General features: G+C 31.3%; 1 protein-coding gene across 2 annotated transcripts in view; it reads left to right on the top strand.

Moving 5' to 3' along the window:
- The window catches only part of LOC107456824 (dorsalin-1), a 28,616-nt gene extending 17,404 nt beyond the window's left edge, over positions 1 to 11,212 (top strand). Inside the window, exons 2-5 of one of the 2 annotated variants that reach the window (XM_043056865.1) lie at positions 4,452 to 4,591; positions 5,208 to 5,349; positions 6,129 to 6,275; positions 10,015 to 11,212. In XM_043056865.1, coding sequence (XP_042912799.1) covers positions 4,452 to 4,591; positions 5,208 to 5,349; positions 6,129 to 6,275; positions 10,015 to 10,439 — 854 coding nt within the window. In that variant the 3' untranslated portion in view covers positions 10,440 to 11,212. The remainder of the gene's footprint in view (positions 1 to 4,451; positions 4,592 to 5,207; positions 5,350 to 6,128; positions 6,276 to 10,014) is intronic. The other variant, XM_043056873.2, reaches the window with a different exon arrangement.
- The last annotated feature ends 2,578 nt before the right edge of the window (positions 11,213 to 13,790 follow it).

Here is a 13,790-nt window from a genome sequence, read left to right on the forward strand (position 1 = left end):
TGTACATATAAGTACATTAGAGTGTTATTGTTATCGTTTTAACAAGCGTAAGCTACATTGCGTTTATGGAAATAAAAATAAATATTGTTCTGAAAGAAAGAATGTTTGTACTTTGTAAACTTCAAATATTTTTTATAACATATTGTTTCATCAGACAAATCAAGAAAGGAGATAATTTCTGTAACCACACAGCGTTGATGCCATAAGGAAGTGCTTGTCGGACACAGGTCGAGTCAGCCCTGCCAGTAGACAAGACGTGCCATTTCTGTTATGAATATATTATTACACTTTGAATTAGACTATTAGTGTTCCTTTTTATTTATGAATTAGGATTTATTATATTACACTGGCACTAAAATTAAAATATATTTTCCAGAAACCAATTATAATAAAAATAAAAATCATCCAGAAATTTTTTGTTTTGCGGACCATTTGGCGCCCCTTTGTGAGTAGCGCCCGGGGCATGATGACCCCCCTTGCCCACCCCTCACTACGCCACTGTTTCACCCCTATCAAAAAAAGGGGCACTGTCAATTTTTGATTTCACCACTGACGACAGAAAGGCTGCTGTGCTTTAGCAGGCAGAGTGTCCACTGATGAAGTGCTGTCCTGCTAACACACATATCTTAAAATTTTTGTTGTTTTCTGCTATTGTTTTTCTGACTTTCTAAATTAAAATAAAACAAATTTGGTTTTAGCTGCTATAAGCGCTTTACCACTTTTAATTATTATTTTAATGTTAATTACTTATTTTGTCTTTTTCTGAATTTGTAAATTAGTTTCATTCTTTGATCAGACAAAATTTTATTTGTTTTTCGCGAAAACTACTGATATTTTAGGAAAAAAAAAACAATGTGTTAAATGCGAAGCATTCGTGGGGACTTGTAAGCAAAGCACCCTAATATTTCAAAAAGATTTCTAATGCATGAAATCGGTTATTAGGGTCTCTAGAATGCATTGCATTAAAAATAACTATAATAAAGCTCCATTATATTTCTGCATTAAAAATAACTATAATTAAGCTTCATTATATTTCGAAAACTAATCAAAATCACAAGAAAAATGTAATTTCCTCATGTCATCCCCAATATTTGTGCTCCGTTTTAATATTTTGTTTTAAAAAACATTTTTACTTATTTAACTATGTAAAGGCTACAAAATGTATGCATAAATTTAACAATGAGCCGGCGCAAGGAGTTTTACAGTAAACTCTTGAAATTCTGCTGTCACTATTCGATTGATAACGTCCTTTGATATGGTAGTGAAGTCTGCAGATCTGGATATCAAAACACTTCATATTTTTCTATCGAACTTAATTTGCAATTCATCAGTAAAAAGACGCAGAATCTGCTCCCGTAATTAAGTTTAAAGAAAGAGTTTCAGTAATTTTGGTTGAAATAATTTTAAGCTAACATTTTAAACTTTTAAAACAATTTAAAATAAATTATATTAAATAATTCTTACGGCTACGGAACCCTAAATGGTCGAGCCCGGTATTTTATATAAAGGGTTATTCATAATTCCCTCCGGGGTTACGAAGCGTTAAAGTAAAAAAAAAACGAAGACGAATATGGCAAAAAAGAACATATGAAATTATTCCGAAAGTATTCAAGTTTTAATTTAAGCAGTTGCCGGTAGATGGCAGTAACATGTACCACTGAAGCCAGTTGTAGTAAAGAAAAGTGGCGTTTACAAGAGGAGGGAATTATGAATAACCCTGTATATATATAAAAGTTCATTAGCAGCTGTGAATATGCTAATAAAAAAAAACTTATAAACATTGAAAATAATATTTAGAGAAATGCAATTCTTTATTTTTGAAATTAGTTTTTTTTAATTGAAAAGCTCCATGAGAAATATTAATTTTTAAAAATGCATATCTGTTTCATTATCTATTCAATATAATTGCTTTAAAAAAAATAGTTTTTTTAAATTTTGTTATTTTTTCCATAGGCATTTTACGTAAATAATTTTTAATAAACAACCTAAATTAAATAAGGTATGAATTTTTGATTGGACATAAATATAATTATTACTGGTTAGAAAAGAAATCTAACTCTCGGAGCCTTTGTAATCCTTCTACGGAACCCCAAGAGTTCCGCGGAACACCTTTCGGAAACTGCTGCATCATAGTATAAAATTAGTTAAAGTTTCGTTTGTAAAATTTGGCAGGTTTGCTTTAACGTTTAAATCTTAACTTTAAATCTTAAAGTTATATCTTAAATTGCTAAATGCGTAGCAATCATAGAGGTTTGTGAGCGGAGTTAAAAAAATTTTTTTAATAGATTTGTAATGCATTAATTTGTAAATAAGTTTCAAGCAAATGTTTCAATATATTTGAATTTCATGTTCAGTTTAAAAATACCATTATTGCAAAAATTAAAAAATAAAAAAATAAAAAATTCCTCTCTTGAGCCTTGAATTACGTATTTAGGTTTTGATACACGCCCTTCTAATTTTAGTAGAGATGATATAGATTCATCAGGGGTCTGTCTAGGTTTTTCCGAGACGTACCTATTTTGGGAAAATTTAGACATAATTTGTGAAAATTAAAAATTATATTAAAAAATCAACACAAAAATATGGTAAAAATATTGATTTATCGTTTCTTACGAGACACAAAAATAAAATTTCAAGAAAAAGTATTTTCTGAAACTACCGTTTTTCCTAAAGTTGAATTTGTGAAGGTACCGCTAAACGGTAATAAATTTGACTTGGGCAGACCCTTGTTTATAGACTGCTTATGTTAGAGGAGAAATAAATCAATAAGCGCAAAGAAGTTAAGCACTAGGAGAAATTCAAAAAACAATATGAATGTCTCGTTTGAAGGATTTTCAAAGTTGTCTGATTTAAAACCGTTGAGCATGCCTTCAAGCTCTAATCAAGAGGCCACGTGAACACTTAACACGTTAACATAAGTCCAACATTTTCTTCTAATATTTTTTTTCCACAAAAAATGAATATACTGTTTCTGAAAAAATTCCTAAATACCTAGTTTTTTAAATACAGTAACCTTTTATTATTTTTTCCCTTCTTGTAATTGTTACAGTGTTTTCCTTTGACTCTTTCTAATCCGAGTACTTTAAAAATATATTTGAATTAACGTAAGCACCAAATCATTTAAATACATATTAAAATATTTTTGCGTAATAACTGACAATCATAAAATAATGTGATTACTAGATATTAAGATATAAAATTTTAAAATTTAAGGGTTGCGGGACTTTTGATGTGTAGTTATAGAGGACAATCTGAAACTTATAAAAACTTTAATTAATGTTAAGTTTTTTTGTTGTTTTTTTTTTATCCGTATACATCGTTATTTTTTTTCATCTGACCGATTAATCCATAAACTTATTACTATATAACTACAGTGGTCAATGTTTTACATAATCTTTTTCATTTTATTTTATAACCAGTGTTGAGCAGCTGACCCAATTCTGAGTTATGACTATCAATACTCAACTCCATAGCTACGTTATTTTTAGCCGTACCCAGAAGACAAGGCCTGGATCAAGCATTGGGGCAAACAAGCCTTCTTGGAGAATTTTTTTGATGAAACTAACCCTCATTCGCCGAGAGGAAAATCACTATAACTCCTCAGGTTAACAAGGCGACAAGGGGATTCTAACCCGCGATCTGTCAACCAGTGAGGATATTTTACGTCAGCACTGTGGTCGGTGCTAGCTGGGAGCAGAATTCATATCATCCAGCCACCGCTGGGATTCGAACATGGCTCTATCCCCTGAGCCACTAGTAAGAGTCTTCAAAACAAATGCAGCAGTCAAATTAAATCTCTTTTTTTATATATAAATTATATGCCCCTCCCTTGAATTTTTTTTATCGATCTCCAATTCATTTGTTTTCCTTCCGCCCTTCCTACAGGGTGCGTAGCGCTTTCAAAAAGTGCTTAAAGGTGCTTATTTTCGATTTTCGTTTTTTAAAAGTCCTTAAAGGTGCTTTTTTTCATTGGGTATTTTAAAAAATGCTTAATTTTCCGTTTTACAAAATGAGATTTTTCCTTTACTATGTTGATTTTCGCTTCGAATTATGCAAAAAGACACAGTTCACATTGTTCTATTCAACGTTTTCACAATTAATTCAACCCCAATCTATTTCAGCGTATTGCCAGTCCGTAGCGTATGAAAACACCATTCGCTTTACGTGATTCAAAATTTCATGATTTTTGACAATTGTCAAAAACAAAGCCAAAAGTTTTTTCATTTTTTGACATGACGGTTACAACAAGATAAAACCGTCAATTCTCAAAAACTTCCCAAGCCTGCCTAATTTTGATATTTTTTAAAGAGCTTAAAAATATTTTTGAGTGCTTGAAAAGTGCTTAAAAGGTGCTTATTTTTTGTTTTGTTACTGGATATCCATAAGTTAACAAGATTCATTACATTGTATTCAGTGGCTGACTTTAAAATATAAATTTTTTATTTTTATAGGTGAATTTTCAGAAGATCATCAATATAATTTTGAAATCATCAACGGTACATTTAATCACGAAGAGATAATAGCTGCAGAATTTCATTATTTCTTTGATAGACAAGCTTTTAGGGCTCATCCATCGTCTCATATCATCCAGGTAAACCTCATTGTAACTGTAAAATTAATTATCTTTTCAAAAAATGATTATTTTTTTCTTCTGTTGTATGAGATTTTTGCACGCATCTTAGATATTTTCGAGTCATTAATCTGCAATCGGTTTCTCTATACAAGCTACAGTTTTTTTAATGCAATTTAACAATATTTTCCTCACCAGGATTTTTTTTAAGATTCCCTCTCCACTTCTCTGCTAGATAGGGAGCGGTAGGAAGAGATAATACATTTCAGTTTATGATGCGATGCGATCTGATTACCAGTTGATTGGCGATCATGCGTGTATATAACTGCTGAGGTGTTATTTTATTCGAATTGCCACAACCTATGTCATTTACCTAATTTCATTTATAGTAGTTTTGTAGATAATCGAAGAAATCTGAAATTTTCTTAATTTTGAACAACAGCATTGAATTTCCCTCATTTGATTTATTGGAGTTTTAAAAGTTTAAAGCTGATGGTACACAACTAGTCACTTGTTTTTTTTTCTTCAAAACTCTTCATTAAAATGATTTGGTCGGATTGAATCCCGTAATATTCACTATTACGTATATTCACTAACTTGTAATTAGCCTAAAATTAAGACGAAATTTTTATTTCAGGTTTTACTTTATGAAGTTTCTAAAAATTCAAGCAGAAATCTGTTAGAGGCCCGTTTGATTAGTACTTATTCACCCGGATGGGAAGTTTTTAAAGTCACTTCTACTGTTAAAAAATGGAGAAATAGTACAACATTAAGTCAAGGTAAAGTAGAGTTTACTGTTATATCTTTATCTTCTTCTTCTTGGGCACTACAGCTTATGACAGGCCAAGGCCGTCTCAATAAGTTTTTGCCATCTTGATCTATTCGGTGCCATGGCCTTCCAGTTAGTTATTCCTATTATCTTTAGGTCCCTCTCAATTGCGTCCAGCCAACTAGTCGGTGGACAACCCCTACTGTTTTATACCACTCAAAATTATTTATACATTAATTTTTAGCATACAGTATACTCTCGATATATAGAACTTCGATATCTCGAAAACTTTGTTATGTCAAAAAAATATTTTTCCCCTTGGCACTGTATATCAACCTAATGTTAATTTGAATTCCTATGTCAAAGAGTTTCTCAAAACCTTGATATGTCAATAGAAATTGTTTTTTTTTTTCGGAAAAATTACAATGTAAGTTTATTATAAACCAATTCTTTTCTGTTTAGCGCATAATTATTTTTGCAACAAGCAAGGATATTTTTGCAATTAACAAGGATATCAAAAGCTTAGTTTTCCGCAAAAGACAGTGGTAGAAAATTGACTAAATCTTGCAGAATTCTATTCAATTTTGTCAACACTTATGCCCTCGTAATGTTAAAATTGACTTGTAATATATCTATATATATATAAAAAAAAATTTCAAAGTAAAAAAAAAAAAAAAATCAGTCATATAACTTTTTTAAGTGAAATCTTATAAAAATACATGCATAATTTATAAGATAATGTTTGCAGATTTTGTATTCTGTCTCAAATATATAAACAAAAATTTCCAGGTTTTGTGATTGAAACTTTGGATTTGTCTGGACGAATATCAAGAACAAAATCTGTTTCAGTCAACAAACCGATACTCATTGTTTTCAGCTTGGATAGGAGGAGACTGAAATCTTTCATAACTTCTGCAGCAAGGTCAAAAAGTCCAAGTAAGTGTTTACTTGTTTTTGCTGCCAACTATCCTGACTATAACATGTTTATAAAGACATTAATGGAACATTTATTACAAAATAATTGATTTAATGAATCAAAAATAAATATTTGGTAATTTTAATATAGAAATATTGGAATATGTATCAGGAACATGCTAACAATATGTATCAGGAACATGGATTACATATGTAACTACCCTAACTATAACATGTTTATAAACACATTAATGGAACATTTATTACAGAATAATTGATTTAATGAATCAAAAATGAATATTTGGTAATTTTAATATAGAAATATGGGAATATGTATCAGGAACATGCTAACAATATGTGTCTGGAACATGGATTACATATGTAACTACCCTAACTCTAACATGTTAATAAACACATTAATGGTACATTTATTACAAAATAATTGATTTAATGAATCAAAAATAAATATTTGGTAATTTCATAATAGAAATATAGGAATATGTATCTGGAACATGCTAACAATATGGAACATGGATTACATATGTAACTACCCTAACTATAACATGTTTATAAACACATTAATGGAATATAATAGAAATATAGTAATATGTATCTGGAACATGCTAACAATATGTATCAGGAACATGGATTACATATGTAACTACCCTAACTATAACATGTTTATAAACACATTAATGGAACATTTATTACAGAATAATTGATTTAATGAATCAAAAATAAATATTTGGTAATTTTAATATAGAAATATTGGAATATGTATCAGGAACATGCTAACAATATGTATTAGGAACATGGATTACATATGTAACTACCCTAACTATAACATGTTTATAAACACATTAATGGAACATTTATTACAGAATAATTGATTTAATGAATCAAAAATGAATATTTGGTAATTTTAATATAGAAATATGGGAATATGTATCAGGAACATGCTAACAATATGTATCAGGAACATGGATTACATATGTAACTACCCTAACTATAACATGTTTATAAACACATTAATGGAACATTTATTACAGAATAATTGATTTAATGAATCAAAAATAAATATTTGGTAATTTTAATATAGAAATATAGGAATATGTATCTGGAACATGCTAACAATATGCATCAGGAACATGGATTACATATGTAACTACCCTAACTATAACATGTTTATAAAAGCATTAATGGAACATTTATTACAGAATAATTGATTTAATGAATCAAAAATAAATATTTGGTAATTTTAATATAGAAATATAGGAATATGTATCAGGAACATGCTATCATATACATATGTATTAATGTGTATGCTACAATAACAAGAAAACGCATGCATCAATTGCAAGAAAAATATCAAGAATGTTATTCAAGTTCAATTCCACTTAATACAGCATTTTTCTTGCTAATCTTTGAGCTGTTTTCAAAATTTATTTTTGATCAACAATACATGAAAGAATGTAACTGAAACATGAGGTTTGATCAACCTTTTTTCATCTTTAAACATTTATTTTGTTGATGAACACCAGATCATGATGTCAAAGAGAATCATATTTTGTTCTATCTACTAGCTATAAGAAAATGTCAAGGAAAAATCAAATTTTCTCAAAGAAAGTGAAAAGTCAAGATATTTTTGTTGTTGCAAATTCTTCTCTCCTATTCCATCTATAAATTATATCTTGCGTGTTTAGATTAATGTGTAAAATGCATATAGTTTACTTTTATTTCCTAATTAAATGTGCTTTTTGTAATTTATTTATTGGAAAATGGCTATTAAGGGAAATTTGAGCCATTATACCGAATCAAGGATTTTGACAAATACCGCTAGAAAGCTTCATTAAATATAAGAATATAAATAAATGAGTAAAAATAAAGCGAACAACAGATTTGTCTTCAGATAGTTCAGTTACCAGGGTCCCGCGGACCTTAAAAATTTTAAAAAGTGCTTATAATACGAAGACGAACCTCAATCATATACACTGAAGAGCCATTACATTATGACCACCCTGCTAATAACATGTAGGACCACCTTTAGCTCTCAAAACTGCTAGCACCCGCCTTGGCATTGATTCCACAAGGTGCTGATAGGTAGTCTGAGGTATCTGGTACCAAGCGCTCACCAACTGGTCCTGCAATTCCCTCACATTGCGAGGGGGTAGCGTGGCAGCACGAATTTGGTTTTCCAAGTAGGACCACAAATGCTGTATTGGATTAAGGTCAGGTGAATTTGGGTGCCAAGACATGACTTGAAAGTCACTGGAATGTTCCTCGAACCAATCCATGATGATTCGACCCTTATGACATGGTGAATTATCCTGCTGGTAAACACCATCCTCCCAGGAAAAACTGTTGCCTTGAATGGGTGAACCTGGTCTGCAACTATGTTCAAGTAGCTTATAGACGTCAAGGATTGTTCTATGAGGATTATGGGTTCTAATGTGCCTGAGTCCATTGTTCCTGATCGAGAAACCATGAAAACCTGGACGAGCCCATTGTTATAGATGAAGGGTGGTCATAATGTTATGGATCATCGGTGTATACATTGTGAACACCGCTATATATTGTTTTTTTTAAACAATTTACAGTGGTGTAACAAAAATTCTTTGTTGATCAAGCATTTAAATGCTAAAATGGTATTTTAACAAAAAAAGAAATTCTAATGAGATTTAAGGAAAATTTATCACCACTTTTAAACTTTTGTAAGGCTTACGGAAAACCTGAATTTACTGATAAAAACTCAATTTATTTAACAAATTCAGTTAAATTTTTTTATGAATTAATAATTATTTGATATTTTTATAGACACTTTACATCGCCTGTAGCATTTCATAAGACATTTAATTATTATGCCGCATAGGTTTTAATACTTATTTTAATTCCTGCAAATAAAACGTCCCTCATAGTGGGTTAAATAATCTGCAAGTAATGAGGTTCGATTCAGTTTTTCCATTCTTGAAAAATTATTAATAAAAGTGAGTAGTTTATAGTTTAAGTGAAAAAAAAAGAAAATAACTACTCACTCTGTCCCGAATGAGTTGCCACATTTAAATATTTTTGTACTGATTATTGATACTGATGATTATATCATTTCGCTTGAACATTTTTTGGAGATTTCAGAGAGCTATGCTGTCAATCACCAACATTTACTTATCAAGTATTCTCTTCACATGTTAAGGAGGTGGAGTCATAAGCAACTTCCGAAGCAGTTTAGTAAATCGACACCAGTAAAATTATACTACTACTGTCAGTACTATAATGCAGTATATTAGAATATAATTTAATGCGATTACTGGTGAAAAAGTCCTTGCTAAATGGGGCATGGCTTAAGAGCGTTTTAAACTAACTTACATCCGATTTAAGGAGGAAAAAGGGTAATGCTTAGTAAGCAAATGTCGTTGATTGATAGCATAGTAGCCTGAAATTTCCGTAAAATGTTCAAGCGAAATCATAAAATCCTTTGTACCAGTAATCAGTGCAAAAGTATTAAAATGTAACTGCTAATTTCGGACAGAGGGAGTACAAAACAGTGACGGATGCTTCATTGGGCTCTTCTAAATTATACATCTAGATATATTAGCTTTAGTTTGAAAAGATTTACTGGCTGCTGCATATTCGTAAAATTGTTTCGAATGCAATAAATTTGTCTACCACTTTTACATTCGATAAGAAAAGCGATTTTATATTGTTTTAAACTACGTATAAAGCACATTCAGTTTATACGTTTTTTTCTTTTGTAATATCTTCCTAGGATTGCCATCTGTTCCTTCATTGGCAGAAAGAGAACATATTTTCGAGCCATCGACTTCTAATGAAATAAGTTCGAGAAACACTAGGTCGACAAACGCAAACGATAAAGAACTTTGTGCCAGACGTGAACTACGAGTCGACTTTGAAAAACTAGGCTGGTCGTCGTGGATTATTTCCCCAAAATATTATGACGCATATGTGTGTTCTGGAGCGTGTGCTTTTCCCCTCGGCCAAAATCAAAGACCAACAAATCATGCAACGGTTCAGAGCATTGTTCACGAATTGGGTCTTATGCCTGGGATCGATGCACCTTGCTGCGTTCCAACCGATCTGCATTCGCTCAGTTTACTCTATTTCGATGAACAGATGAACGTTGTGCTCAAGCAATACGAAGAAATGGTCGCTGTTGGATGCGGATGCCAATAGACAGAATACTTCCATGTAAATGTAGCATAATCGTTTCTCTTTGGATATAATCGACGACCAATAAACTATACCATAGTTCTAGACTATTGTTGAGTAACTTGCTGCAATGGCTGGTATAACTTCCATCTCCAAATTTACTCTTTTCATGAACGTTTTTCTCAAGCATTACGAAGTAATGGTCACCGTTGGATGCAGCTGCCTGTAGACAGTCTACTTCAATGTAAATGTAGCATGTGCGTTTCTCTTTGGACAGAATCGACGACCAATAAACTATACCACAGTTCTAGACTATTGTTGAGTAACTTGCTGCAATGGCTGGTATAACTTCCATCTCCAAATTTACTCTTTCCATGAACGTTTTTCTCAAGCATTACGAAGTAATGGTCGCCGTTGGATGCAGCTGCCTATAGACAGTCTACTTCAATGTAAATGTACCATATGCCTTTCTCTTTGGACAGAATCGACGACCAATGAACTATACCACAGTTCTAGAGCATTATCCAGTACCTTAATGCAATGGCTGCCATAACTCTAAATTTACTCGATTTTTATGAACTTTGTTCTCAAGCATTACGAAGTAATGGTTGCCATAGGTTACTTTTCCAGTATACAGACTGCTGTAACAGGAATAATGATAAAACATTTTTTCCTACATTTAGCATCAGCAATATTGTTATCTACTTTGTATACTTGTCGACTGATGTTATTGTTTTTTAAGTTGTTATTCCACAATAAAACGACTTATTAAATTAAAATATTGTAAAGAAAGCTGAGAGATTTTTTAAGCAAAAGAATTTCATAATTTCTTTTGTGTATTGTTGGATTTAATGTGTATTATTTCACGTTACACTTATTTTACTACTGTATTAAAAAAAAGTAATCAATTCAGGGTTGAATGTGTGTTTAGAGTTGATATACAATACAGCGTCCCTCGTGGTCTGGGCGAAAACGAGCGCTATAACCTGAGGTAGCTATATCGTAAATGCACAAAAGTACCGTATTTATTAGCTCAAAACTAGAAAAATTTTTGACCAATTTTAACAATGTTAACTTTTATTAACTTTACGTTAATAAAGGTTTGGTAAATAACAAAAGAAATTGTTAATAATGTAATTTGTTTTTTTAATCTGCATATATAAAAGGCAAAGCACTGACTCATAATCGTTGATTCTCTAACTTCCAATGAAGTTAGAAAGCCAAAATTTGGAACATGTGTTCTTTATGAGATAGATAAAAAAAGTAAAAAAGTTTCATTTCGATATTTTATAATTATCGGAGTCATCAGGGGTTAATTAGTCATATTGATTGTAATTAGTGATGCAATAAAGGGTTATTAACTCAACTGAAAGTTATGCGGAACCAATTTTAACAAATATACGAAGCCTGATAATCGTCTAGGGAGTTACAAGTATTGATAGTGTTAAACAAATTAAGCTTACCATAGTTGTTATTTATGCTGCTTTAATATTTTACTTTAAATAATTAAGTTTAAATAATTTGGAAAACTAGGAGTTCTGCGTTGGAATCTGCGTATATTCCAAAACGTTTGCATATTCGTTGTGTGAGGAATATAACTGAATTTTTAACACTTCCTTAAAATCAGTTCGAACTTTATTCTAATTCGGAGAAAATATACCAAATGCTCATACAATTTTCTTGTTGATACTATCACTCGTTCATATATTTTGCTTCGCTACATTGAAGTTAATGTAAATATATACTATCATTACAATCCGAAATCACAAATGTCGTCTTCCTTTGGTGAATTATAATACCCTTGCGTGGGTGAAACTTTTTCATCGCCAATTCCCTCTCACTCCCGTAATTAATTTAAAATTTTTTAGTATCGAAGAAAGTGGGTTCAGGCAAATATAGAGTAATCCATGAAGTTTCAAATATCGCAAAGAAATTTTTAAAATATCAAAATAAAAAAAAATTTATGCGAAGATGACTTAGAATTACGTAATGACGGAATTTTCTTCCAATAATTTGGTCGCGTTTTAAGATTTCGAAATTTCTTTTTCAGCAATGGGAACTTCATGGCTTACTCTATAGGTTTGTCTGAATTAACTTTTTCTATACTTTAAATTTTAAATTAATTATGGGAGTGAAAGAAAATTCATAATGAAAAGTTTCAACCACGGTATAGCGTCCTTGTAAATCCTTCAGGACCGTGTTCATACAGATATGATAGCGTGACTCTCCCTTCACGGCCCACAATATCACAAGTAACGAAACACAAGCGGGACTGAAAATATCAAATGTATTTGATTGTCCAATGAAACTTGGAGGCGTTTCTAACAACAACAACACACACACACACATTATATATATACAGGGTGGTCCTGAAATGTATGTCAAAAATGTAAAGGTAGGTAGAGTGAAAATAAATAAGCATATTTCGGATAGGAATGTGTGTGCGGTAATGGCACATTAAAGCACTAGCTTGTAAAGCAGTATGAATCAGAGGAAACTGAAAAGACAAGTAAAGACAAAAGAAAATAAAAATTTATCAACAGTTTACAAGAGGTGCTCGAAAGAGCAGCCNTCTAATATAAGGGCAACAACCCCTATATTTTGGTGGATTTATTTGTCAAGAAAGCAGGAATAATGAGAACATATTGTGCACAAGATTTTATTTACTAAATAGATCGTGAAGCCGAAGTCACATCCCCGCTCTCCCGGCTGGAGAGGGGGGACAAAGTTCCAGTCAGATCCGACGGAGTTTAGTTTGTAAACATTTTACACCAAAAAGTCACGCAAAAACATTGCTCCTGCATTTTATAGGATGATTTTTAGTTGTAAAGAGGCCCAGTCATATGTCTTTTTCTGTATTCTTACGCCTCTTCAATTTATTTATTACTCATAGCAAATCGTTTAATCTTTCCTTATATGGAAGTGAAAGATCTTAAAATAACTTCTCTTTTGAAGTATAAATCTAATTATTATTCATTGGCATGTTTTTAGCCTTGAAGTCCTAAAATAGAATTTCTACCCTTATCCTTTACCAAAGATATTTTATGAAAACGAATGAAGTTTTAATGCTTTTATTAATACAAATAATAACAGTGCTCATTGCAGAACAACTTGTATATTGATTGAAAATGACGTATTTGCTTTCAGTATATAAATTAAAAAAGAAAAGCTACATATATTACACGTCACTATGTAATTATAAGTTTGGTATAGGGAAAATTGGTCTGGGTGTTTAAGTTTTGTTATATCGGGCTTTGGGATATTTAACTTTTTGTTTTGCTTACAAATACTTTCGTAAATGATGATTTCATTAGTTTCCCTAATTTTACAGCTTTTTATATAACATTTCTTGTTTCCTTACTATGTGGCAAGTTT

This window comes from Parasteatoda tepidariorum, chromosome 4 (genome assembly GCF_043381705.1).
Source record: "Parasteatoda tepidariorum isolate YZ-2023 chromosome 4, CAS_Ptep_4.0, whole genome shotgun sequence".
Classification (NCBI taxonomy): Eukaryota; Metazoa; Arthropoda; class Arachnida; order Araneae; family Theridiidae; genus Parasteatoda; species Parasteatoda tepidariorum.